This window comes from Canis lupus, chromosome 16 (genome assembly GCF_048164855.1).
Source record: "Canis lupus baileyi chromosome 16, mCanLup2.hap1, whole genome shotgun sequence".
In the NCBI taxonomy this organism is placed as follows: Eukaryota; Metazoa; Chordata; class Mammalia; order Carnivora; family Canidae; genus Canis; species Canis lupus.
In genome coordinates this window covers 369,736-397,022 of record NC_132853.1, presented here as the reverse complement: position 1 = coordinate 397,022, position 27,287 = coordinate 369,736, and the positions used below count along the sequence as shown (strand labels likewise).

Here is a 27,287-nt window from a genome sequence, read left to right as displayed (position 1 = left end):
GTATAATTATTTTTATACATTATTAAATTCCATTTGGTAAAATTTTGTTGAGAATTTTTGCATCCATGTTCTTGAGAACTATTGGTCTATGGTTTTTCTTTCTAATAATGTCATTATCTGTTATTCAACTAATGCTGGCCCCATAAAATGAGTTAGAATGTGTTCCCTCTGCTTTTATATTCTGGAAGAGATGGAAGAGAATTGGTATAATTTCTTTCTTAAATGTTTGATAGAATTTACCGGTGAAATCAACAGAGCCTATGGTTTTCTTTTTTGAATTTGAAAGATGATTAGTTATTGATTCAATTTCTTTAATAGAGATAATCCTATCTAGATTATCTGTTTCTCTTTGTGTGAATTATGGTAAATTGTGTTTCTCAAGGAATTGGTCCACTTCATCTAAGTTACCAAATTTGTAGGCAGAGAATTATTAATAATATTCCTTTATTATCCTTTTCTTTTTTTTTAGAGAGAGGGAGGGAGAGAAAGAGGGACAGAGACAGAAGGAGAATTTAATCAGGCTCCACACCTTTTTTACAGTGCAGTGTAGAGCCCAACATGGGGCTCATTCTCACAATCCTGGGATCATAAGCTGAGCCGAAATTAAGAGTTGGACACTTAACTGACTGAGCCACCTGGGCACCCCTCTTTTATTATCCTTTTAATGTCCATAGGATCAGTAGTGATCATCCCTCTTTCATTTCTGATATTAGTAATTGTTAATTACCAATTAGTAGTCTGTTACGGTGAATGTTCCACGTGACCTGAAAAGAATGTGTATTCTACTCTCGTAAGATGAAGTATTTTGTACATGTCAATTAGATCCAGTTGATTGATGGTACTGTTCAATTCAACTATATCCTTACCAATTTTCTGCCTGCTGAATCTGTCAATTACTGAGAGAGGGGTGTTAAAATCTCCAACTTAATAGCAGATTTGTCTATTTTCCCTTGCAATTCTATCTGTTTTACCTCACATATTTTGACACTCTGTTTTTAGCTACATACATGTTAAGGATCATTCTGACTTCTTGGAGAATTGACCCCTTCATCATCATATAATGCCCACCTTTATCCCTGCTAAGTTTCTTTGTTCTGCAGCCTGCTTCGTCTGAGTTAATTTACCTACTCCAACTTACTTTGGGTAGTGATATATTGTTATCTATCCCTTCCCTTTTTATCTATGTCTTTATGTTCAAAGAGGATTTCTTGTAGACAACATACAGTTGGATTTTGTTTTTTATCTACTCTAACAATCTCTGTCTTTTAATTGACATATTTAAACCATTCACATTTAAAACAATTATTGCTATGAATTCTTCTTTACATGTTTGGTAGAATTCACCAGTGAAGCCATCTGGTCCTAGAGTTCGGTTGTTGGGAGGTTTTTGATGACAGATCCAATCCCCTTACTGATACTTGGTCTGCTCAGAAATTCTATTTCATTATGATTCAGTCCTGGTAAATTGTATGTTTCAAGTAACGTATCCATTTCTTTTATGTCATCCAAAGACACTGTTCCTGGACATTCTCCTTTTCTTTATTCTTTCCCTTTGCATTTTAGTTTGTGACATTTTGATTGACATGTCTTCAGGCTCACTGATTCTTTCTTTGGCCATGTTTAGTCTACAGATGAGTCCATTGGGGACATTCTTCACTTCAGTTATGGTGTTTTTATTTCTATTTCTTTCGATGCTTTCTTAGAGTTTCCATCTCTCTCCTTACATTGCCCATCTGTTATAGAGTATTGCCAATTTCCTCCATTAGAGCCCTTAACATACTAATCATCAATATTTTTAATTCTCCATTGCAACATTGTATCATAACTGAGTCCACTTGTGATGCTTGCTTTGTCTCTACAGACAAGTTTTTTTTCTTGTCTTTTAGCATGTCTTGTTGAAAGCCAGACATGGTAGACCAAACAGTAGGAACTGAGGTAATCAGGTTTTCAGTGTGAGGTTTTATATTAACCTGATTAGGTGCTGGGCTTTATTTAATATTTGCCAGGGCTGGAGGTGCCAGAGGCTTCAGTTTCATTGGTTTCATTTTCTCCCCCTGTTGTCCTTGGGCTTTCCTAAAAACTCCTTCTTCAACAGTCTTTGTCTTGGAGCTGTCAATTGTTATCCACTTCTGTTACATTGGAGCCCTTTTGATGTGGTGCTAAGGTGCTGAAGAGAGACAGCATTTGCTAATCTTGTGATTAAATCTCAATTTCTTAGTGGCCTTGATTCCCCTGACTGTGACATTCAGAAGTGTCTCTTAGCCCTTTTTTTCTGCCTTTATGTGATATAGGAAGGCCAAAAAGGCTGGAGTTTAATTGCCCTTCCCTCTCAGCTCAGATAAACTTCTGGTAAACTAGTCTTCCTGGAAGGTGGTCTTTTGTTATGGAGAACACTCAGAACAGGTTTCAAAAAGATTACTTCCATGCCTACACCCCTGCCTGAGGTACATGGGATTTTTCTCCAGTCACCGTCTTGAGAACCAAGGGATTCTGGAGGTAAAACCCACAAAAATGTGGAGGACCCTTAAAACTGGGCTCCAGGAGTGTTCTAACTCTCAATCTCCTCCATACTCGGCCTCTGGCAAATCCTCAATCACCAATGAAGCATTCTTACCAGTAACTGGCTCCAGCAGCCACTGCTGCTGGTAAACTAACCCTGGTTATGATTTTCTGTTTTCACTTGTCTGTCCAGTTTTCAGGGTGGCACTCTGCCCTGTGAACTCAATTCTCTGATGGATGTAAGGGAAATCATCGGCTTTCAGTCTGATTCTCTTTTTTCCTGTGGTGAGGACTGAAGTGATGACTTCCAAGTTCTTTACATGTAGTACTGAAGCTGGAAGTCCTCTATATGCATTTTACACTGCTCATGTCAACCTGGACAGTTTATATTTCTACTCAAGGTTTCAGAGAAGAGATCTGAGGCTCAGAAAGGTTAGGTAATGTGCCCAGGTCACCCAGCTAGTGGGTGGCAGAGCCAAAATTCTTTGTCTTCCAATTCTAATGGTCTTTGAGAAGCTATCAATTCTAAGCATTCCAGAAATATTTACTATATAGGCTTTTTCAGAGATTTTCTATGGAATTCTTGGTGAAATCAAGAGAGTGAAATGAGTCTCATGATCCACCTGACCAGTCTCTCTGTAGCCAATAAAATGGCCGAGTTAGCCACGATAGAGCCTTATCCAGCCCAGAGTCCATATCTCTCATACATGGCCAACTTCAGTATTCACTAGTAGCATCCTCCAATGTGTGTTTACTGCCATAGAATCCTAGTGTTTAAAACCTGAAGTGGGGACGCTTGGGGGGCTCAGCGGTTGAGCACCTCCCTTCGGCCCAGGACATGTCCCTGGAGTCTTGGAATCAAGCCCCATGTCGGGCTCCCTGCATGGAGCCTGCTTCTCTCTCTGACTGTGTCTCTGCCTCTCTCAATCTGTGTGTCTGTGTCTCTCATGAATAAATAAATAAAATCTTAAAAATAATAATAATAAATGAATAAAATATGAAATGCCTGGGAAATCACCTATTCCAACACCTTTGCTTTACACATGAGACCCTGAATCCAAGTGACCCTAAGACCCTGGTAATAATGGAAGAACCACCTGCCATCCAGCGGCTTCCTACCTCCTTCCTCCCTCCTCCTACTTCCTACCTTGCTCCTTTTCCTAGATCTGTCTAGGAATTAAATTACCCATTTATTTTGAGATAGCCAATACACAGCATGTGATAAAACCTACACTCCACCCATCCTTTGCCGTATGGGGGAGGGAAGGGGCAGACATCATGCCCATGGGGTGTACCCTGCATCTTACTGGGAGACTTGGGACTTCTAGTGGTCAGGTGTGTCAGCCTTCATAAGTGTACCCTGAGATCTAGGTAGACCAGTGGTTCTCAAAGCAGGGGTTGGTTTTGTATCTCCCCTCCTGCCCCTGAAGACATTTGGTCATATCTGGAGACATTTTTGGTTGTCACAACTAGGGAAGAAGGGAAGTTGCTTTGGCATCCAGTGGGCAGAGGTCAACATTGTTCTTAACATTCTGCAATATATAGGACAGATTTCCCCACAACAAAGAATTTTTTGGCCCCAAATCTGGAAAGTATCACGGTGAAGAAAGCCTGAGATGGAGTATGCTGATTCAGGATCTCCACTATTGCTCTCTGCTTACTTGAAATAGCCACATTTTCCCTTTGGCTTCCCTAAAAGACAGCTACTGGGCCCAGGGGTGGGGGAGCAGGTCCCCATGCCCCATCATGCTCAGATGATGCAGCTGCCAATACACACAGGGTGAGAAACTGTGTGTACCTGAACTGTTGAGTGAGACCTTACATGACTGAAGTGCTTTCTTCTTGGTGGCAGGTGGGTGTCTCTGCCCACACTTCCCCACTGATCACGTCTGTGAAAGGAGGAGGAAGCCTTATGTAAGCGCAGCCTCATAGAACCTTCTGTCATTTTGGCACTCTGGGGCTGGGGAAAGCCTCTTCCTCCTGAAGCCCCAGGGGAATGCAGTTCTGTCCTTAACCAGCCCCGTGGGGACTGCTTGCCACCCGAAGATAGAATCTGAGCCCTTTAGCCTTTGAGATTGGCCTGGCCAGCCTCCTCACCGTCCCCTGCAACCCCAGCCCCTCATTCCAGCTCCACTCTCCTCCCACACTCCAGGGAGCCGCTGCATGGGCTACTCTGAGACAGAAAAACATGCTTCCGTTCGTGCCTCTGCTCCTGCCAGTAGGCTTCACCTCGCTTGATCGTGTTTGCGGATGTCTGTATCCCTCTCCACCTGTCCCCAGTGGATCCTGAGCCCATGCATGACTCACAGCTGGGGCCCAGGGCTTAGCCCAGTGAAAGCTAATCGAAAAGATGAGTAAGTGAATAAATGAAAGAACAAACCGGTGGATGGAACGTCACTGCTCCTCATTCTCAGAGTGGCCACTTCTACGGCCCTCATGATTCCCTGTGGCTCACCTGGTTACCTAGACACAGGACACGCGACCTCAGCCCTGCTTCTTCCTGCCACTGATGTTGTGTGATCTTGAACAAGTCACTTGCTGTCTACACCAGGTGCACCTACGGTAACCAGCTGTAAAACTGGAGCATGGCCCAGGTGTGATCCTGAATATAGGAGGTAGTAGAACCCCTACCAAGTTCAGGACTCCCCCAATCCTCCATTTGTGGTGGCCCCAACTGGCCCCCAGACAGCACTGCTCCTGAGCAGTTCAGTGACAGAAACATTTCAAGCACTAATAAAATTACCTTCTCTAAAGAAGGCAATTTGCATGTTAATGTTTTGGGTAATTCTGTGCAGCTCCAGTGCCCTCGGGGCTGCGGTTTCTCTCTGACAAAGTGATAAAAATAAACTCCCGCATAAAAGAGCATTTCTCTTCTCTCTCATTTGTGCTCTAAAGTGACATTCTTAATGTGAGTCAAGCTGAAACCCACTTCTTGATCTTGTTTTTGACACTGATCTGCCTCCCATCACCGTTCTCAGTGACGGGCTGGCTCCTCAGATCTCCTCAGAGGGGTCTCTCCTTGAGACCCAGGCTCCATCCTCCTGGGGAGAATGGGCACCCCCACCCCCAAGGCTCCAGACTCTGGTGTTCTGTGAATTCCAGACATTACAGCCAGTTAGCGGGAGGCAGGCATGGAGCACAGGGAAAAGGCTGCCTTCAGCAGGGACAGAGTGGCCGGTCTTCCCCCAGATGGCCCTTTTTTAAAAACAAAAACAAAACTACAGTGGATGGAGAGCCTGAGACTGCCCTCCAGGGCACCAGACTGCTGGGCCTGGCCCCTCTGATCACCAAGAGACAATAAGTAAAGAAGCTCAAATTTTGGGGTGTCCTCATGTGTCCGACACACATCAGGCCCCTTCCATCTGTATTTTCTCATTGAAACTTTACAAGAGCAGGGTAGGGTGGGTAGAAGCTGAGGCTCCCAGAAGTGAAAGGAATGATCCAAGTTCACCTGCCAGCCCATAATAGACCCTGAACTTGAACACAGGCCTGTGTGGGTGCTTGTGGCTGTGGATGAGCCGACCAGTGGGAGAGGAGACAGTTGACATTCCCCCAACACCTACTGTGTGCCGTGTATTATGTCTAGATATTTCATTCAGTCCATCTACTAATGTGAGAGACCGCATGTGCAGTGACCCTTAGGACACCCAGGTCTCATGCCTCTGACAATCTGGCAGCAGAGGCAGATAGAGAGGAAACATAAAAACACAGAAATAAGCCTGTATTTACATGTGATGAGCTCAACGAGATAACTAAGTTTCAGGGAGAATGGCAGAGACCTAATTTACACTAGGAGGTGGTTCAGGGAGCCTGTCAGAGCACCGTCGCTGATGTCTTAAGGGCCAAGGGTGTGAAGACTGAGGGAAAGAATGTTCCAGCAGAGGGAACGGTTAGTGACAAAAGCCCTGAGGCGGGAGAGTGTGCAGGAAGGTCTGGGGAACAAAAGCTGGCAGTGAGGGGAGAGGCACACAAGCAGAGAGGGGGGTTCTGGAAGGCGGGGGGGGGGGGTGTCAGCGGTGTGGGGGGGTTGCTACAGAGGCAGGCAGGAGGTGCTAGATCTTGCTGTGGCTCCTAACAGGTTAAGGAAGTGGATGTTGCTCTGAAGGCTGTGTTGGAAGGGGCAGTGCCAGAAACAGGGCGACCAGTAAGGAGGTTGCTGGGAGGGCAGGGGAGCCTTGGGGGGTGGTTGGCGATGGTAGAGAGGGAGGGGGGCGGTGGGAGAGAAGTCTCGAAAATGGCTCTCCAATTTCTGGCTTGAACAGTGTGGTGGGTGGCGATAGTATTTATTGAAATGGGTACGATTTAAGGTAAAGCAGGATGGAGGGGGGAAACCAGAGTTCCATTTGTCACAGGCTCTTTGAGATGCTAATGAGATACCCTGGTGGCAGAAAAGGGGTCTGGCCGGGGCGAGGGATTGGAGCATCAATCCATAGAAGATATTTAAAGCCTAGGGAATGAATGACGGGAAGAGAGAGACCTGTCTTAGTCAGTGCCCAGGCAGAGAGACCTGCAGGACCCCACGCTCCGTGAACAAGAGGAGTCAGTAGAGCACTGGAGCCCCTGAACCAGGAGTTGCCAGAAAGATACAGAGAAAAGCCAGAGAGTGGGGCATCGGAAAAATAGGAGAATGCACTTTAAGGAGGGAGGCTTCCCCACTGACCAATGCTGCAGAGGGAGTGGGAAGGGGAAGGAAGGTGGCCAGGCTTTTGGCAGGAGCAGTTCCAGTAGAGGGGGCGGGGATGGAGGCCCACCCTGAGGGGTGGACACAGCATCTCTGTGGGCCATTCGGCTGATCTAGGGGGCACCAGGCCTGAATTCCAGACCACCCACCTCTCCTCCCACAGGCGTCTGCGGGCTTTCTGGACTCTTCTGCAATTTTCTGCTGCTTCCTCTGCATTCTGACCCTATCCACTCCCCAATACACGCTCTAGCTCTCTCTCTCTCTCTCTCCCTTACACACACACACACTTTCTCCTCTGCTCCAACAAAGGAAGGTTCACACACCTCTGTATCCACCTGGTGAGTGTCAGCCAGTGTCTGTGGACTTGAATCACCCAGAATGCTGGCACACAAACCCTCTAGAGCCAGGCTGCCATGGGGACGAAGAGTTAGATTTGCTCTATGAAAGGGCAGACTGGAGGGGACTTGGCACATTTCAGCTCAGAGGCAGAGAACACATGATAGGAAGGGGTCTCCGGGGAGGTGATGAGCACCCCGCCTCTGGAGAAGACCAAGTAGGGGCCAGATGCCCGTTGTTAGCAATGCCAGGGAGGGCAGCCATGGCTCGGGATCTCAGGGGGGCCTCCAGGCCAACAGACCATACTAGAACCGGTCGTTCCTCCGTGTAACCTGTGGCTCTCTCCTTGACTCTCGAGCAAGCCTGATGCAGCTAGTGTGCTGAGAGGGCAGATTCACAGCACCTGGGTTTGAATCCCCACCCCACCTCTGGGCTGTGGAACTCTGCCCAAATACCTCTGGGGTACCTCTGTGTGCCCTAAAAGCCTCTGGCACCCAGCTAACACACAGAGCCCAAGACAAAAGCAGTTTTTCTATGTCATTAAACACTGATGAACAGCCCAAGGGTTATAAATGTATCCACCGCCCAGATTTTGTTTTGAGGATTAAATGAGAGGTGCCCCTGAAGAGTTCGCCACAGTGCCTGGTGCATACTAAGCCCTACTCATAGTAATTCTTATTACTTTGAGTGTTATTGTCCTGTAAGGGCCTGGATTGTGTTATTTTTGAAATCCTTTCCATGCCAGAGGTTTTAACCACTTGCTGAGGAATAAGTGTGGAACCTCAGAAAGTTCTGCTGCAGCCATTAATCCCATGAGAAATGTCTGGAATTGCTCCAAGGAGTTACAGGAAGCGGCGACAGGTCCCGTAGCCCATCTTCCCCGCCAGTGACTCAGAAGCTTGTGTCTGTGGTGATGGAACCGGGTGATGCTGGATGGGACTGGAGGGGGACCTTGGGCCACTTTGTGCTGTTCAGCAGTGTGACCCGTGCCTAACGAAATGATGAAGGAGCTGCTTTCGACTTTGGTTCTGTTTGTTATTCGGGTGTCACAGGCTCCTGGCGATAATGATTTTCTTGCAAGGTCTTTTTATGATTCATTCCTGACACTTACTAATTTTTCCATCCAGACAACGACAAAGGTGATGGTGACTTGTCACCGCTGTAATGGGTAAATACAACGACTGGGTGTGTGCCCTTCTGTTCTCGAACTGTGTGGGAAGAGGTGGGAGTGAAGAGGCTCTTCCTTCTCTAAAAAGATGGGCCTTCTGGAAGTTGCCATCTGATTTGGAGTGAGACAGTGCAGAGCAGTGGTGGGAACCCCAGCATGGGCACTGTCCCAGAGTATGACCTTGGGCAGGTGGCAAGATGTTTCGGGATTTCTGTGAGATGACATGAGCACACAGGAAGAACACACAGTGTGAATTCCTGTGGGCACGGTGCCCCCGATAAGTCACTACCATTTTTTGAACATTCAGAAGTTACCATCCCTGCCCATGCTTCTGGAGTCTCAAGAAATCACCCAGTGTGCAAAAGGAGAAACTGAGGCCTAAAGGGGGGAGGAGACTAGTTCGAGGCCCCACGGGGACAGAGACTATTCTCTCCTGAAGCCCTGCACAACTCTTCCTCCCTGTCATCCCAGCCCATGTGCTCTTTATTCTACAAACCAGTGTGGAGCATCTGCTCTGTGGTTGCTGAAGATAGAAGTGAAGACACCTTTGCCTCATGACAGTCCAGTGTGGAGACAAGCGATCAGCTGTCAGCCACAAAAGAAGCAAATGAAACCAAAGCCATGATAGCACTGCAGGATATGTGGTGAGGGCATAGAAACCCAAGAGGGGGCTAGCCCGGGGCTTCCGAACAGCTGTTATTAAGCACCATGTTGGGCTTTCTCTGGGCAGTGTCTTATAAAAACCACCTGGGAGAGGTGTAATGTCCTCACTTTGCAGGTACAGAAGCAGAGACCTGGAGAGGTGAAACCACTTGCTAAAGACAAGGCCACTAGTTTATGGCAGAGCTGGACCCAAACCAGCGCGTGTGACCTCCCGCCATCACTGTCCCATGAGCCTGGTACCGTCTCATGGGAAATGCCCTGGTTCCATCTCTTGAAACGGAGTCCTTTGAGACCCCAGCCCTGGCCCAGAGAGACCACACTCGTGTTTGGGAGCAGCCGATGGAGCCAGGCTGCCAGACTCCCTAAGAAAGGAAGGAAGGTTCTGGTGATTAACCACCTTGGAGCTGGTACAGGTTTCACAGGCAACCCTTGTGGGAAACATTCAACTGCACAGAAAAGAATCACTAAGCTAATTCTAGTCAAGATCATTTAGCTTTATTTCCTACCAACGATTCCAAACAGAAAGCCTGCATACTTACACATTTAGGATTTCACTATGAGACAGAAACATGTCTTCTAGGTGGGTCATAGCACACCAATACCTTGAAGTGCTTTGCTGAGCATGGAAGCTCAGGTGTTTTGTTTTTGTTTTGTTTTTGTTTTGTTTTTAATTCATGAGAGACACAGAGAGAGAGAGAGAGAGAGAGAGAAAGACAGAGGCACAGGCAGAGGGAGAAGCAGGCTCCATGCAGGGAGCCCGACGTGGGACTCGATCTCGGGTCTCCAGAATCAGGCCCTGGGCTGGAGGCAGGCGTTAAACCACTGAGCCACCCGGGCTGCCCAAAGCTCAGGTATTTTTAAGAGGAAAAAAATATCTCCTATTCAGTCTGGGATAATATCCCCTGGCTGTCCACAATGATTTGGATTTAATTATATCCAAATATGCAAATGTGTCCTGTAACCTGTAAACTGGACAAACCGCATGGCCTCTGTGGGTCTGCACTCCTCACGCTTGTCATAGCGGCCTCTTCTGAGCCTCACCTGGAGAACCAGACGAGAAAACGGATATGCTTTGTGAATTGGCCAAGTGTTAGGCTGTTTTGGTCCTTGAGCCCCGGAATTGATGATGGGATCATTGGAGATGTCACTAAGTCCTGTGTGCAAGGATCCCTCCCCAGGGGTGGGGACCAGAAGGACTCCTGAGGCCACAAGGAGTCTGTGGCCCATTGACTGATAGAATGAGGCCATGGTCTGTCAGGGGCTGCATCCCCACGTTCAAGTGACAGTCTCAGGTGAGAGACGTGCATATGGCAACATCCGGAATGTTTCAAAGGCTGCTTTCTCCAGCGACATCCATCAACCAAATAAAAGTCTCAAAAAATATTCAACAGCTTATCTTCAGGGATGGGCGGCAGGTGGGCTAAGCCTATTTGCAGGGACTCGCGGCTCTCCGCCTCCTTACAGACATCCTGCAGAGTGGATGGGACCTCGTTCGCCATCAGGCGGGTGTTATACCTTCCTTCGTGTCTTTCTTTTCAATAACCCAAAGAAACATTCTGACTTGGCCATCGCTTTAAAGGCTTGTGAAGCAGCTATGGAGTAAAGAAGTCTCAAGAACGGTTCCTATGGTCTCCTACCATCCAGCTATGTGACTTTGGCAAGTCTCCTGAGTGTAAGATGGGACTGATCCTGCCACCTGCTGTGTAGGGCTTCTGTGAGATTAAGTTAAACAATGCATGTGAAGCCTTTAGTTCAGGGCCTGGCCCATGTAAGGGCTCCATACTTATTAACTAATGTTGTTTGTTACTGTCACAGGTCACCACAGCAACGTTACCAAAGAGATGCCTCCAACTCCAAGTGAGAGCTGGGGTGGGAGTGGCGTTCAGGTAGCTGGCAGGAGAGCAGGGGAGAGAGGGAAGGTTTCTTCTATTTCTCCTCAATGGCTCCGGTGACCTCAAAGACTTGGGTGCTGGTAGGAGAGTGTCTCCGAGGGCTGGGTGAGCTGTAGCAGAACCGACAAGCCAGGAAGCTATAGAATTGTTAAAACCCTAATCCCCAACGTGACTGCATTTGGAGATGGAGCATCTAAGGAAGTAACCGAGCCTAAATGAGGTCATAAGGACAGGGCCATGATCCAAAGAGACTGGTGTCCTTATAAGAAGAGACACCAGAGGGCTGGCTCGCTCTCTCTATGCCCCATGAGGACTAGAGAGCAGGCAGGCGTCTGCAGGCCGGAAAGAGAGCTCCCACCAGAATTCAACCCTGCCTGCAGCTGGATCTAGGACTTTCAGCCTCCAAAACTATGAGAAAAATCTGTGTTGTTAAAGGCCCTAGGCTGTGGTATGCTTGCTATGGCAGTCCAAGCAGACAAAGATCCTGAGGAGGGGTGAACAGTGGGATTTCAGCGGAGGAGCTTGTTCTGGGCATCCCCCCTGGTCCATGACTGCCCACAGCAGGGCTCGCCCAGCACTAGGCTTCACAGAGACCATCCTCTTCACTTCTTTACTCCACTGCCGCCTCGAGAGCCTTTAAGGAGATGGCCAAGATCGAGTCTTCATTCCAAAGTTTCCTGCTCACGCACGGGTGCAGGATCACCAACGCTGATGTTACAATTGTCATTTCAAGGACCTCGTGGCCCACGAACAGAACCTCCCGGAGATGGGGACAGGAACCTGCATTTCTGGCAAGGTCTCCAGGCCATTTCATGCGTAACACGTTTGAAAACCACAGGTCTTAAAAAAAAAAAGAAAAAAGAAAAAGAAAACCACAGGTCTTGAGGAGAAGTCCTCCCCCTGGTGTTAGAGGCCCTCCTTCATGAGGCTCCTGACTTGCCCTCACATCCACATCCAACCCATCAGCGGATCATAGATCTGTTGCTACTGCCCTCACACTCTGGGCAGAATCTCATCATCCTCCCCACCTCCGTCATTCCCACCCTGGTCCACGCTGCCAGCAGCCCTCACCTGGACCAGTGCAGTAGCTACTAAGGGACCTCCTTGCTGTCTCTTCACATGTACCCCTTCCTCCTGGTCTCAGCACAGCAGCCGCACTGATCCAGCCACTTCATGTCTCCTTAGTGGCCTCCCATCTTCCTCGGCACGGAACCCAGGCTCTGACCATGGTCTCCAGGGCCCTCTGTGGCCTGGCCTGTGAACCTTTCCAGGCTCATGTTCCTTGGTACAGCCAGAAATGGGCAGGGCCTTGCAGAGGGCAATGGAGTTCTGGCCCACTTAGCAGTCAGCGATACAGCTGGGAGAAACGGGATACGCGGTTTCTCAGAAACCAAGAGAGGACTAAATGCAAAGCCAGAACAATTTCATGGCTTTTCAGCTCCATCATTCAATTTAAAAATAACTCCATCAGATTGTCTTAAAATGCAGACATTTTTAGCCCAAAGACGAGCTTCTCAAAAGTTCAGGGGCAGGTCCTTTTGTGGAGAGAATGAAGTAGGTACAGACTGGACTCGGCAGTGGGGAGAAGGAAGAGGAGGAAGGATGATTTCTCAAGGTGGGGTCCCTGGACCAGTGGCCTCACAAGCACCTGGGACCGTGGTAGAAGTGCAAATCCACAGAACTTCAGGAATCAGGAACTCCAGGGCTGGAGCCCGAAGCCGGTGTTTCCACAAGTTCTTCGGGGTTCTCTGAACCTCTTGAGCCTCTGGTCTGGACCATCTTGGTTTCATGAGCCTGCACCTTGTCTAAGAGAAGAGTTTTCATAGGTTGTCATTCCCTTTGCCCCTTGGCTTATCCTGCTGTCCTCCGCTGGAAGATGCATCACAAGATTGCTGAAGACTTCACAGCCCATTCAAGTGGATTAAACGGATCTTCATCAGAGCCTGCGTGTTCCAGGCTGTACTGGGCAGTAGGGATGTGGAGAAGCCTGGGGCACTGTCCCTGCCTCCAGGAGGACACAGTCCCACTGGGGAGACAGCCTCATACCCATGGATTTGTCTCAATACAAGCACAGAACAAGGGGAAGTCCCGAGATAAGGCAATTAACTTCACCTGGGGTGAGCCAAGGAGAGCGTTACAGACCTCCAGACCTTGGAGGCTGGATTGCAGGCACTTTTTATATAACATGTATATATATATTTTTTTTCTAATATCAACAATGAACATGCATTATCTCATTTGGGAGATAGAGAAAAGTGGAAAGAAGGATATAAGAAGACCCTGTAAATCTAGGGCCACTCTCCTGCCACACTGGAGTGTAAGCTGATGGTGAATACCAGTGTGTACATTTCGTTCTCTTTTGGAAGGAACATTTTTTTAAATTTTTATTTATTTATGATAGTCACAGAGAGAGAGAGAGAGGCAGAGACACAGGCAGAGGGAGAAGCAGGCTCCATGCACCGGGAGCCCGACGTGGGATTCGATCCCGGGTCTCCAGGATCGCGCCCTGGGCCAAAGGCAGGTGCTAAACCGCTGCGCCACCCAGGGATCCCGGAAGGAACATTTTAAAATACTTGAATGGCTCTTCCAACTTTTGCCAAATTGCTCTTCAAAAGTCCACAGCAATTTCTACCGACTTGCTATTACTGTTATTTTACATTTTGGTTAATGGGTGAGCAATAGTGCCCCGTGGCTTTAGTGGGACTGGCTGTTTCCTCTCTTACTAGCTAATGTGTGTGAACTACCCATTCATGTGCTTTGTCCATTGGAGGACTCTATATGGTTTCAGTATTTTCCACATCATATTAATTACCAAAACCAGACTTAACATTAAAAAAAACAAAACCCTCAGATTCCTAGGATGTTATTGCAAGAGAATGAATGAGTCAGAAATCAAAAACAGTGATAGACCAAGTGCTTCTGATAGCCTTCTCAATAGTGAAGAGAACGTAACTGGTCTAACATCCAGCGGTGGTGGGTATGGCGAAATGGTATGCAAAGCAAGATTTGGTGGAATACTATGCAACTTTTTTAAAAAAAGATTTATTTATTCATAAGAGACACAGAGAGAGGCAGAGACACAGGCAGAGGGAGAAGCAGGCTCCACGCAGGGAACCCGATGTGGGACTCGATCCCAGAACTCCGAGATCACACCCTGAGCTGAAGGCAGATGCTCAACCGCTGAGCCACCCAGGGGTCCCCCTATGCAGCTATTAAAATAATGTTATGAAGACTGCATAGCAACATACGAAAATGTTTACAATATCATTTTAAGTACAGTAAGTACAAGGCTTAGTGCCTGTGTATTACAGCTAAGTGAAAACACGTCTTCTAGGCAGCCCGGGTGACTCAGCGGTTTAGCGCCGCCTTTGGCCCAGGGTCTGATCCTGGAGACCCCGGATCGAGTCCCGCGTGGGGCTCCCTGCATGGAGCCTGCTTCTCCCTCACCTGTGTCTCTGCCTCTCTCTCTCTCTCTGTCTCTCATGAATAAATAAATAAAATCTTAAAAAAAAAAAAAAAACACGTCTTCTGAGGACAAAGAGAGTACATAGAAGGCCAGTTGTCAAGGACACTTGAAGTCCAAGAGGGGGGACATTCATGAGCTTTCCTACGCTTTCTGCTGGCATTGTCACTGTATTTTATAATAAATAGTAAGAAGGAAGGAGAAGGACCCAGAAAGAACATGTCGACGGTCTATGGAGAATCTGGAAAAGACAGAAGAGTCCTGCCCCCTGGAAAGCAGTTTGGATTATCTCGAGTGCAGTTCCTCATCCTATTCTCCACGCCCAGCCCGTCAGAGACTCAAAAACTTTCCATTCTCTCAAGCACAGTGAAAACTGTCCCGGGTTCAGCCACCATTTCCTGGGCCACTTGATGAAACGAGGAGCAAGAGCAACGTCTTGTCAAACTCAAACACAGCCCCTCAGAGTGGCCATTGTGGGAACCAGCGACCTACAAACTCGTGGTGTGCGGTGCCGAGTGTCCCTCTTCCCAACCCGCAGTGACCTTCCGATGCTCTCAGACACGCTCGCTAGGGCTCAGCAGACTGTGTGGGGCTCTCGGCCATTGTAGACAGCCGTTCTCCCCGGTCTCTGGCCTGAGAAGTGTCTGGCTTGCTTTCTTATTTTGGTGGTGGTGGTGGTGGTGGTGGTGGTGGTGGTGGTGCAGTTTGAGGTCAGAAGACCTAGGGTCTGGTCCTGCCTCTGCCAGTCACTAGGCCTCATTTACTGTTCCCCTCCTCTGTAAAATGAAGATGCCAGACCAGGCTTGGGGAGCCCCTGGGTGGGGTGGAGGATTGTGCTTGGCTGGGTATGAGGAGGCCAAGAGTCCCCCTAGATGAGTCCCTTGTGGTGAGGAAGGTAAGTGAAGACAGGTTCTGAGCAACCACCCACCTCATGGGATTTCATTTGAGGAATAAAACAAAGCCCACAAAATTTCTGTGGCAATAATAAAATAGGATCCCCCTGGCTGGAACTCCACAACTGGCTTTCAGCTCCCTTTGCCCAGATCGGTGGCTCCTGGCTCTCATCTCCTGGCCTTCCAGCCCTTTTCAGTCTAGTCCAGCTGGGCCCTACTCCACCTGTCCTGCTGTGGGGACCCTGGATTATTGCTGGGCCACATGCCCCTTAGCTCCCTGTTCTCTGCCCAGCCCTCCACTCCCAGCTCATCTCTGCCCATCAGAGCCCTACCCATTTTGCCCATTCCTTATTCCAGGAATAAGATGCAGAATCAGCTGCCTGGGTTCAAACCCCAGCTCTGCCACTCACCATTGTGTGACCGGCAGGCAAGTTATTTCTGTTTTCTCATCTGCACAGTGAGAGTTGTAATGGGGATCTGAGTACCTGACCCAGCAGGCCTGGCTCCTGCAAGTCAGTAATGCCCATTGACCTTCACTTCTTTTTTTGTTTGTTTGTTTTTTGACCTTCACTTCCGCTTCTGTTTTTCCCTGCATGTATATGAACTTTATCAAAGTAGAACATGTATGCAGGAAGTTTGCACTGCGTTTTCCTTAAAGCAGCACATGCAGGTAGCTTCAAATACAAATAGTAGCAAAGGGCTCCTGATTAAAGGTGGCCACCCCTGCATTGCCTCTTCCCACCCGCTAGAATTTCCCGTTGCAGGTTTTCAAAATGGGTACGTGACTGATTCCATGACAGGAATCCCTTGTCCCTTTCACCCTTGCTCACCTACCTCCTGACCCCTGCAATCATCAGTTCATTCTCTGTATTTATATACCAGATTCTGCTTTTTGTTCGCTCGTTTTTTCTTTTTTCTAATTCCACATAAAAAATAAAATAAGCATATGTTTACTATAGAAAATCAGGAAATGTAGACAAGCAAAAAGAAAACCAAGTATAACATCTGAGATCTCATTTCTCATTTTAGAAAGTTTTCTTCTGGGACGATTTAGCCATAATACCTTCTCCCAAAAAAAAAAAATCCTTGTATTTTTTTTTTTTTTTTCTGTGCATTACAGCTTTCATCACAGCCTTATTAGTTTAGGGGAAAGAAACGAATATTTTGTTGAGTAGAAGCTGCTCAGCGCTTGCTATTTCCGCTTGGGCACCACCAGGAAACTTGTTAGGAATGCAGAGTCTCCCCCGCCCTCACATACCGCCCAGGCCCAGAATCTGCAGCTTGACCGGATCATGCACTTTGAAGCTGAGAAGGGTTGCAGACCAGAGCTTCTCCAAGTTGCAATCCATGAACTGTTCCTTAGAGTCCTGGACAAGAGGCCTGAGCCAGAATGTAAACGCCTGCTGTTTCCTTTACAGAGAAAGACTTGCTGCAAAGTACCGCCAGCTGACCTGAACAATGTGATTGATGAGAGGAGTGATTTATATTCTGGCCCAGACTCCTTATCTTGTCAGAGACCAGGGACACACAGTTCCTGGACTTGGCACCCTCTGCTGACCACACTTCGAGTAGTGCTATTTAGATCATGCACTTCTGCAATTGGGGGCTGGGACTGCACGGAGTTTCTCTGGCTTTGGATCCTGGCTTCTTCCACCCTGCGTGGATCTGCCCCTCCCACTGGCTGTGACAAATGCACACGCATGCACATGCACATGCATGCATCCATGCACACACTCCAGGAGAGCCCTGGCCCATCATCAGGAAACATTCATCTCTCTGTCTCTCTCTCTCCATCTCTCTCTCTTTCTTGAAGATTTATTTATTTGAGAGAGAGAGAGAGAGAGAGAGAACATCCATGGGGGGGCAGTGAGGGAGGAATAGGAGAGAGTAAACCTCAAGCAGACTCCCTGCTGAGCACAGAGCCCAGGAGGTGGGCGGGGGGCCTCCATCTCACGACCCTGAGATCATGACCTGACTTGACATCAAGAGTAGGGTGCTTAACTAACTGAGCCCCGCGGGCGCCCCAGACATCTCTGCATCTTGATGCAGACAGAGGCCCCCTTGCCCTGTGTCTGTTTGCACCATGCCTCTGTTTGCAGTAAAAGGGTTTACACCAGGGTTACCAGTCCCTTTATCAGCTCCTCTCATCAGAGCCAAACAGAGCAGGGGGCTGGCAGAGCATCCAGAGTCAAGAAAAGATGGGCCAAAAAAGCTTGAAAGAAGACAAAAAATGACATCTTTGCTCAGCTCAAGTTCCCAACACAAAAAGAGCTCTCAGATCCCAGGGTCCATATATCATCCCGGATTCACAAAACCCAGGCCAGGCATCCCTGCAAACAGCAGCAGGCAAATAATGTACCTGCGCTGGGAAGCAAGGCCACTGAGAAGGTACAGGTGAGCAGAGGCCACGCTGGCCTCCTTTAAGGTACTATGTGACATCCTGTCCAGTCTGAGTGTCCCCTTCCCTGAGGAGCCCAGGGAGTCCCATGACTTTGAATCATGGGGTTCATTTTTACTAGGACATGGGGAAGACCTAGAACTTTTCATGCAGCACAACTTAGTTAAAAGAATTGAGAGCCAGAGTTTGAATTTCTAGGCCACTAATTTCTGGCTGTGTGACCTTAGGGAAGTTACTCAGCCTCTCCGAATGTTAGTTTCCTCATCTGCAAAGTGGGACATGATAATACTGATCTCAAAAACGTGTTGTGAGGATTAGTGGCAACGTCTGTAAAGTACCTAGCACTAGCTCACTTGTTCACCCCTTCCCTCCCTCACGTAGTCAGCATTCTGCATTGAGCACTGGGTGCCTGGCGCTGGGGGAAGAGTGGCGAGCTGGAGCTTACAGCCAGTGGGGAAGATGATAGAGATTGTTGAAGAACCAACCACACAAACACTGAACAAGAGCTACGAAGGAAAATGCAGGACGCCTATGGCAGGGCCCCTCTCTAATCTGGGGATCAGGGAAGGTTTCACTGAGCAGGTGATTTGGGGCTCAGATCCCAAGGATGAGTAGGAACTGAAGAGGCAAAGTAAGGGAAGAACATTTCAGGGACATAATGGGGACTCCTATTAACTCCTATTACCTCCTAGAATATCCTTTTGGGTTGAGAGAGGGGTCAGGTTTATTTTACTCCTTGAGGAAAGGTTTATATACAGCAAAATACACAAATCTTAAGGTACAATTTGCTGAGTTTTGACAGATGCACACACCTGGGCAACCAATACCCTCTATCAAGATCGGAAACCGGGATCCCTGGGTGGCACAGCGGTTTGGCGCCTGCCTTTGGCCCAGGGCGCGATCCTGGAGACCCGGGATCGAATCCCACGTCGGGCTCCCGGTGCATGGAGCCTGCTTCTCCCTCTGCCTGTGTCTCTGCCCCTCTCTCTCTCTCTGTGACTATCATAAATAAATAAAAATTAAAAAAAAAAAAAAAGATCGGAAACCTTGCCATCAGACTTCTCAGGAAGTAACTTTTTCCGTTGTTACAAAAGTTAGGGGCTGGTTTTAATTTTTTTTTTTTTTAAGATTTTATGTATTTATTCACGAGAGGCACAGAGAGAGGCAGAGACACAGGCAGAGGGAGAAGCAGGCTCCGTGCAGGGAGCCCGACGTGGGACTCGATCCTGGGACGGAGGGATCACGCCCGGGGCTGAAGGCAGATGCTCAACCGCTGAGTCACCCAGGGATCCCAGGGGCTGGGTTGTAATGCAAACGTTTGATGGTGGAACAGAGGGATAAGGGCTTGGGCTAGCTTTAAATCCCAGCTCCCCCACTTTCTACCCATGTGACTTTGCCCAGCTGCCTCCACTTGTCCGAGACTTAGTTTCCTCATCTATAAGACAGTTAACTCAGCCCACCTCATAGGATGATTAGGGATTGAGTGCCCAGGGGCTGCCTGGCGCAAGGTAGGCACTCTGGGGGTTAACCTAGAAGCTAAAGTTCCCAGAGTGGAAACAGTGGTGAGGAAGAAGCCTGGTGGCTGGGCTAGGGCCTCACCAGGGCAGCGCACCGGGCAGCTTTGGCATTCACACCCCGTTAATGCCCATCTCTTGGTCCACAGGCATGTGCTTGCAGGCCTTCGTCGAGGCTTTCTTTTACCTGGCCCAGAGGAAGTTCAAGATGCTGCCGCTCCATGAGCAGGTGGCCTCACTGGTTGACCTCTGTGAGTACCACCTGTCCCTGCTGGATGAGAGGCGCCTGGTGTGCGGCAGGAGCAGCAGAGCGGGGGGCCGGGCCCCGGGCAGCAGCACTCCCCAGGGGGCCACCCGGTCAGCCCAGCAGGCGGACGGCCACCCCCCATGCTGCACAGACAGTGCCCGCAAGTCCTCCGGGCCCAGACGCGCACTGTCCTGACAGCCGCTGCTGCTGCCAGTCAAGAGCAAGCCCTTCGGCCCAAGAGAAACCTCGGGCTTCCTGCGCGTGGAGGGAGGGCAGGCTGCGGAGGTTCCCGCTCAGCCCCGCTGCCTGCCCGCGTCCTGCTCGGCTGCGCTGCCGAGGCTCCGGCGCCCACCGCCTGCATCTTGGTGGCCCGACTATTATGAGTCACTGGTGGACATGTGACCTCCCCAAACGCGACAGACGGCCTCCTCCATCCCGGGCTCCCAGAAAGCAGCCACCAGGGTAAAGCTGCTGCGACCCTGGCCGGGGCCGCGCCAAGGAAGGGCCGGAGGAAGCCGAGGCCCGGGCGTGGCGGCCTCCGAGAGCCACCATCGGGACATCGCGCCTACGTCCCGCCGCCGAGCTCCGGGAACGAATCCTGTCCCAGCCATGTGCTCTGTGATTTAGCTCTTTAGCTTGACTGTTGCTGCAGTGTTCGCTTTGTTATTAATTAAGAAATAATTGACCGAGAAGTAACTAAGTTCGGTTTTCAGCGTCTCGGCGCTGAAGGAGCCTCGCAGGTCATTTTGTTTGACTTTGTTTGACCTTGACCCCAAAGCAGGAGCCCCACGTCCCGCCCCCGCCCGGGGCTTCCGATTGTCAACGCCCACCCCCACCCCGACTGTCCTTGGATCCAAGGCCACGACGTGGCAGCAGGTTGACAGCAAGCAAAGGGGGAGGGGGCTGGCTGGGAGGAGGGGCTCCGAGGGAGGACAGGGACACCCTGGGGGACCCTGGTGAGGGCCGCTGCGTGCAGGAGCAGGAGGTCAGAAGCTCGGGTGGCAGACTCGGTGTGAGGAAGAGGAAAGGCCATGCTCTCCCTTCCACCAGACCCTCTGCCCGTCCCCATCTGTGTCCCCAGGCGAAGGAAGGCTCGGAGGCAGCCGAAGGTGGTGTTTTGGGAAGCCAAGCACTGCAGAAGCCACTCTGAGCCGTTTGGTGACAAGAGCTGCCTGCAATGACTTTGTTTTCCCAAACAGACAGCGGGAAGGCTGGGAGGGGCAGGAGGAATGTGGGGCACCGCGAGTGCCTCTTGCGTAGGAACATTCTAGAGGTGTCATCAGCCTGATTCCTCCTACAAGACACAGAATCAAGCTGATGGTCCTAGAGACCTCACAGTCTCAGAATGCTGTTCCCATTTTCAGGTGGGGAAACAGAGGGCCGGGGTCGCACGGTAGCATCACGCTTGGTCCAGGTGTGTGTGTTGGCCCCAGAGCCACATTTCCTTTATGTCCCCAGGAGGGACAGGGGCGTGATTCCAGCTCCCACCCCTCTGCTCTGGGGCTACCCGTGTCCCTCAGGGCCCTGCCCACCCTCCAGCTGCCTGGGGGTAGGGGCTGGGACGGTCCATGCTCCTGAATGGTCTGCCCTGAGGGAAACCGACTTGGCAGACCCCCCCACCCCACCCCCAGCCACTCCTGAGTCTCTGTTGGTGCTGAGCAAATGGCTTCGCAGTGAAAGACCCCGTCAACATGTCTCTCACATTTGTCACCAGCTGGGAGCTGCAAAAGGGTCTTTTCAACCAAGCTCTGACTTGGTTTTCAGAAAGCATTCACTTGCTGAAATGGAGCGCAGTTTTCAAACACGTTGGATGTTCTGGGGAAGACATTGTGCAAAGGTTGAATTTGAGCCTCATGGTTCGGGGTGATTTGAAAATGTCAGTTCTCACGTTGAGGCGTGTCCTGTCCCTGTCCCCCACCCTCCCTGTCATCTGCAGGCAGGTGGCTCTGCTCTGCCCCCCAGGGTCACTGTCAGGAAGGAGCCCCTCTTCTGCAGACAGGGCCTAAGCCCTGCTCCCCACCCTGGGGTGTGGAATGAGGCTTTACGAGAGGCCACTGAGTGACATATGGGCCCTTTTCTCTCAGTGCCACTGAGCAGGGAGAGTTAGAGGCTCCTCCCTATCAGAGTAAGGCCTGGGACGGGTCCCCACCTTCCCATGCCCTGAGGAACTCCCACTTGTTAAGCCCCTTGGAAATTTGCAGGTAGGTCGCAGGTACATTTCCTTTCTCCTGGAGGAGAGGAACTGGAGCCAGGGAGCCAGGGAGCCAGGGTCCAGATATGCCCCACGAGAGGCTGAGCCTCCTGTGCTTTGCCCAGTGTCATCCCATTACTGGGCCACGGTGCTCAGGATGCACCCCTGGCCTCTTCTCTGCCCTGGTCCCTCTCCTTCCCCCTCCTGCTGAGTCTTACACACCCCACCCCTCACTGTTCCACTGGCCAGAGACCCCAAAGGGCGCGGGCTCCAGGGTGGGTTCAGTGAATGGAGATTAAGCTCAGCTCATCTCAGCATGGGGTACACCACTGGGCCCCCCACCCTTTTCTGCCATGCCTGTCTTGCTCCTTGTAGGGTACCGCTCAGCCCCCCGCCCCCCGCCTTCCACACTGGCTTTCCTGCTCCCCTCCTTCCATCCTCCTAGGAGATGTGCTTGGCTTTGCAGCTGTCACAGCCAGGATTTTGGTCCTCACAGCCTGGCCAGCATGGAGCCCATGGTTGGTCCCTACAAAGGTGCATTGGATCCAGGGCAGCTGGCCACAGGCCCCTCCCCACATGTGAAGGCAGAGTGTCCTGGAGACAGAAGCCTCTAGCCCCAAACAAGTGCCCTCTTGTTTCTTCTGGGGGGTCCCTGTTCACTCTCCCCAGCTTTGACTTCATCATCTCCTACCTCTCATCCTCCTCAACTCGTCCTCCATCCTTCATCCCTAGTGGCCCCGGAGGAATTCAGAGAACTCCAGAGCTGACCACATGACCTTCTAATTCGATCAACCCATCCTCTCTGTCCAGCTCATGCTCATGCTCCTTAACCCAACACTCAAGGCTGCTCGTAATCCAGCCCCTTCCGTCCTTCCCATCCTGAAGCTCTGCCTAGCCTCCACGCCTCGGGGAGCAGCCTCCACCCCTGTCCCTGCCACCACACTCCCAGGGCGCTCGCTGTCCATTGTTGAGAACATGCTGGGTCCTGCCGTGGTGGCAGAGGCCCAGGGCGAGGCCCCGCTCCCAGCTCTCCCACCCTTGTGCTTCCTGGTCCCTGTGCCTGGATGGCCTCCCTCCAGCCAACAGACACTTATCTTCAAGGTCCAGCTCATACATCCCACTTCAATCCCCCATACAGAATGAACTGTTCCCCCCATCTCCTTGTGAGGATCTGGAAAGTTCCAGCTTGCTGTATGGCAAACTCCCACCAAACTCCAAGTTCTGGCAGATGAGGCAGGAGCTGGACCCATGCGGGCCCCTGGAGCATGACTGGGGTGGGGGGCCAGCAGGTGCTCGCTGCAGTCCCGGGGGAGGCGGCGTTGCAGTGCTCTTTCCCCTCCGAGCCTGTGAGTGCCCTGGAGAATCCTGGACATTGAAACCTCGCCAGAGTGACGCTGCCAAGGGGATTCACTGAACACCTCACGTCCTCAGCCGGCTCCTGGGCTCCCCGGGGCACCGCAGCTGTTCCAGGATCCTGAGCACACAGCGGCTCCTCTAACCCTGGCGGTCTTTCCTCCGTCCTTCATCCTCTTGTCCTGGGTTCAGGTCTGACCGCCCCCCACCCCCATCTGCACCCCCTCTTGTGCAGCAAGCTACCAACACACACAGGAGTGTTTTGCAAGTCAAAGTGCTGTTCATGCCGTGCTATCTTCAGACCGCTTCTGGTTTTCCACACAGTGCGGAGGGATGAACTAATAACTTTCCTTCTCAAATGCACCAGGACAAATGAAGCCAAACAGTCCCCTCCTCTCCCTCTCAAGCTGCCCTTTATCCTTACCTTGAAGACACCCGTGCGCTGAAGAACGGCCTCGGCTGTGGCCCTAACACCTGGACTTTGCCTTGTGATTGGCAGAGTATAACACCAAAATAGCTTCCTTCTTTTTTTCTTTTATCTTTTTTTTTTTTTTTTTTCACTTCTTGATTAATGTCCTAAACTCCCTGGCCCTATAACTGAAAGCTGGGTTTGAAATGGCCGGCATTTGAGCACCTTCCCTCAAAGCTCAGAATTGATGAGACCCCTTGCCAGGGAGCTGGTGCCCCCGGTGGCCCGGGCCCTGTTTTCCTCTCTCTCTCAGCGAACCCCACCTCGCCTTGACTGACATTTTTTCCCAGTCTCCTGTTTGGTGTGATGAATTGGAGAGGGGTTTTCCCAGGTGGCATATGAATTTCTCCCTTGTGAAATAAATCCAAATTTTGCTTCCATTCCCAGGGACAAAGGAGCTTTGTGGGACACTCAGCCTACTCCATACCTTCATCTCCAGTGACCCAGAGTTTTGATGTTTCTATAACTAGGAAAACCAGGCAGCACAATGCTTAAGTGTGCACGCACATGCACTCACACAGACACACAGTGCCATCGGGCTTTTTAGTATAAAATGGCAAAATCACTGAGGATTCCCCCATTTCTGGCAATTTCCTTCTGAGTCTTATTTAGAGAGCAAAGGGAAAGGGTTCCGGGCAGTCTGGGTAACACCAAGGGGCTCCTGGGAAACATTTCCTCTGCCATGAAGGTGCTTGCCGAGATTCCCACCAGGACCGTAGGGGCCATGGGGACATTGGGTGCTGCTCACCGGGGCTTCCCTGGGGCACCCCCAGGCTGCAGGAGCAAGGCCACAGATGTGATGGGGGAAGCCAGCCAGGGGTATTTCCCCTGCAGAACCTCTTGCATCACAATTGGGAAACGAAGACCTGCTTCTGCTGTGCCTGTGGCTCTGTCGAGGTGTGACCGCGCACCAACCCCACTTCACCTCTCAGGCCGATTTCAGGCCCCTATAGTGGCAATCATGTCATCATGAATATAAGAGAGAGGCCTGTCAGGGGACTTGGAGCTCAGAATCTACCGTAACAAATGTCTGTTGAGAGAAGGACCAGCCTGGATGTGCTAGAACAAGACAGATGCCGGGGAGTACTTGCACCCACCTGGGTGCCCCTGACAGAGGGGCCTCAAGGTCCAGGGGAAGCCCGAGCCTGAGCCATCCTCCTGGTGGTGGGCAGGGCTTTGCTGCTAGGCTGTGGCTCCTGCCTCTTAAAAGCCTTTGAATATTCTTTTTTTTTTTTTAAAGATTTTATTTTATTTATTCATGACAGACACAGAGAGAGAGAGAGAGGCAGAGACACAGGCAGAGGGAGAAGCAGGCTCCATGCAGGGAGCCCGACGTGGGACTCAATCCCGGGTCTCCGGGATCCCGCCCCGGGCTGAAGGCGGCGCTAAACCGCTGGGCCACCGGGGCTGCCCTGAATATTCTTTATTAAATTTTCATGGCACATAAAGTCAAGGTTCTGCTACTTGGCCTCTGTTGTCTTGGTAACTTTGTAAAATGCAATAATAAAACAAAGCTGAGTGTTGCTAAACACAGGCTCATCGTAAAAACGGCTGCAAAGTATTGACGATTTCTTCCGCGTGATACGTTTTCACAGCAAATCCGTGGGGTGGACAATGCTTGTTCATTTTGGGTCAATTGGTGAGAAAAGGGTTCCTTTTAATTTGTTCCTCTCCTTATGGTTCCTGTTTGCCTAGGAAGCTAAACTGTGCCTAGAGGAAAGTGTGAGAGCCTGGGGGAGATGGAGGGAGGGGTTTGAACACTCCCCACCCCTGGCCTGCTAAGGACATCTCCCCTCAGGAAAGCGTGCCCCGCTCCCAGAGTTCGGCCCCCTGTCAGAGACCATGTGGCGGGGCGACTGCCCTGAGAGGGAGGGGTGCCCTTGCAACCGCATGTGTGCAGCAGCCACACTGCCTGCAGCTCTGGGCCGAGGAGGTCTGCGTGGCGGGCTCTCCCCTGGCGGGTGAGGGAGGGTACCCCCTGGAGGACTGAGCCTTTCTAGCTGCACGGGAAAGGTGACTCGGTACTGCTGGCTCACCTGGCGGCTCCTTCCCTGGGAACATAGGTCCTCCCCCTTCCTGGCGCCCATCCCCCCGGGAGCAGCCCATGTCTGCTCTGAACATTTCCCAGGCTCTGCACCGCCCGTGGAAGTGAAGAGCAGCCTGAGGTCACACCGGGATCCTTGCCCCCTGCAAATCCAGCACTCGGTGGTACTGGGAAGCTGCTCGTTTCACAGGCCCCTCGCGCTCCCCGCCCCGTGACAGGCCTGCGCGGGCCGGCCCTGACCCCAGGAAACTCCTTCGTTCCTCGGACCCCGGCTGTGCCATTCCAGGAAACATTCAGACCCCAGGCGGGTCCTCGCGTTCCTACTCTACGCAGCCCAGTGGTCCTGCGCTCCCGGGTCCGAGGCCGCCCAGCAGCCTGAGAGGCTGCAATAGCCCTGGCCCTCTCCAGCAGCGCCAGACACATGTTTGGGGGAATGAGTGGGGACACCAGGGCTGCAGGGGGCTTTCCACACATCTGCCTCCCCCGGAGCCCCTGGCAGTCCTGGAGCATTGCTGGTGCCCCTAAGGGCTCAGTCCCCACCTCCAGCTCTGACCCCAGCAGCTCCAGTTTTAGCTCTGATACATAATGGACTTCGTTATAAGATCGTGTCCTCGGTTGCTACCTTGCAACCAGGCAGTCTTAGAAACAAATCGAGGGAAGCCCAGAGAGAGGAAGCGCCTTGCCCAGAATGCCCAGCACGTTAGCCATGTGAGCTGACGCCTCCTCAGGGAGGGAATCTAAAGAGCAGAAGCTAGTGCCAGCCCAGGGGGCCTCTAGGTCAGGAGCTTTAACCTACAGTCCATAGTGCTTCTCGGCTGTAACCTGTTGTACAGGTGGAGCTCGTAGGTGAGGAAAAAGCTTCAAATGCCATCATCATCTCTTCCAATTTTTCACACTTGACGAAGCTGGGGACCTTGGAGAAATACCTTGTCCTGAGTCACAACCACAGTGGCATGTCCACCCTGACCAGCCGTGACCCTACCACTTGCCCAGCCACTCGGGCACCTGGGACATATGTGTGTCATGCTGGCGGCAGTCCTCAGTCCCTAGGCTGGTTCACACCAGGACGCAAGGGAGGTTCTGGGCTCCCCCGGATTCAACCAGCTTCTCCCACCCACCATAGAATGTTTGGGTGGGGAGGGGCCTGGAGGCCGGTGCTGAGCTCATCTCTCACTTGGCTTTAATCATGAGACACTTGAGATGTGATCGGAAACACTCCACCTTAGTAGCTCCTCACTGGTGGTTTAAATCTGCTTTGCACTATTTCTGGAGCCAGCCACTGTGGCATCACTGGGTCACTGGCTGTACTGGGGTGAAATAACAGTACAGACTTTGGCAGGTCAAGGGCCCACAGGTGTGGCCCAAGGAGGCCACCTGCAAGCCGTCACTTATTTGAAGCCTCATGCTTTAGCTCTAAAAGTCCTATAAAGGGCAGCCCCGGTGGCTCAGCGATTTGGTGCCACCTGTAGCCTGAGG

The 27,287-nt window shown here is 50.9% G+C and overlaps 1 protein-coding gene across 4 annotated transcripts in view; it reads left to right on the top strand.

Annotated features, from left to right (window-relative positions):
- TTLL11 (tubulin tyrosine ligase like 11) overlaps window positions 1–25,319 on the top strand; it is a 244,872-nt gene extending 219,553 nt beyond the window's left edge. For all 4 annotated transcript variants that reach the window (XM_072777781.1, XM_072777780.1, XM_072777783.1 and 1 more), the window contains one exon: window positions 19,657–25,319. In XM_072777781.1, coding sequence (XP_072633882.1) covers window positions 19,657–19,949 — 293 coding nt within the window. In that variant the 3' untranslated portion in view covers window positions 19,950–25,319. The remainder of the gene's footprint in view (window positions 1–19,656) is intronic.
- Window positions 25,320–27,287: the final 1,968 nt, after the last annotated feature.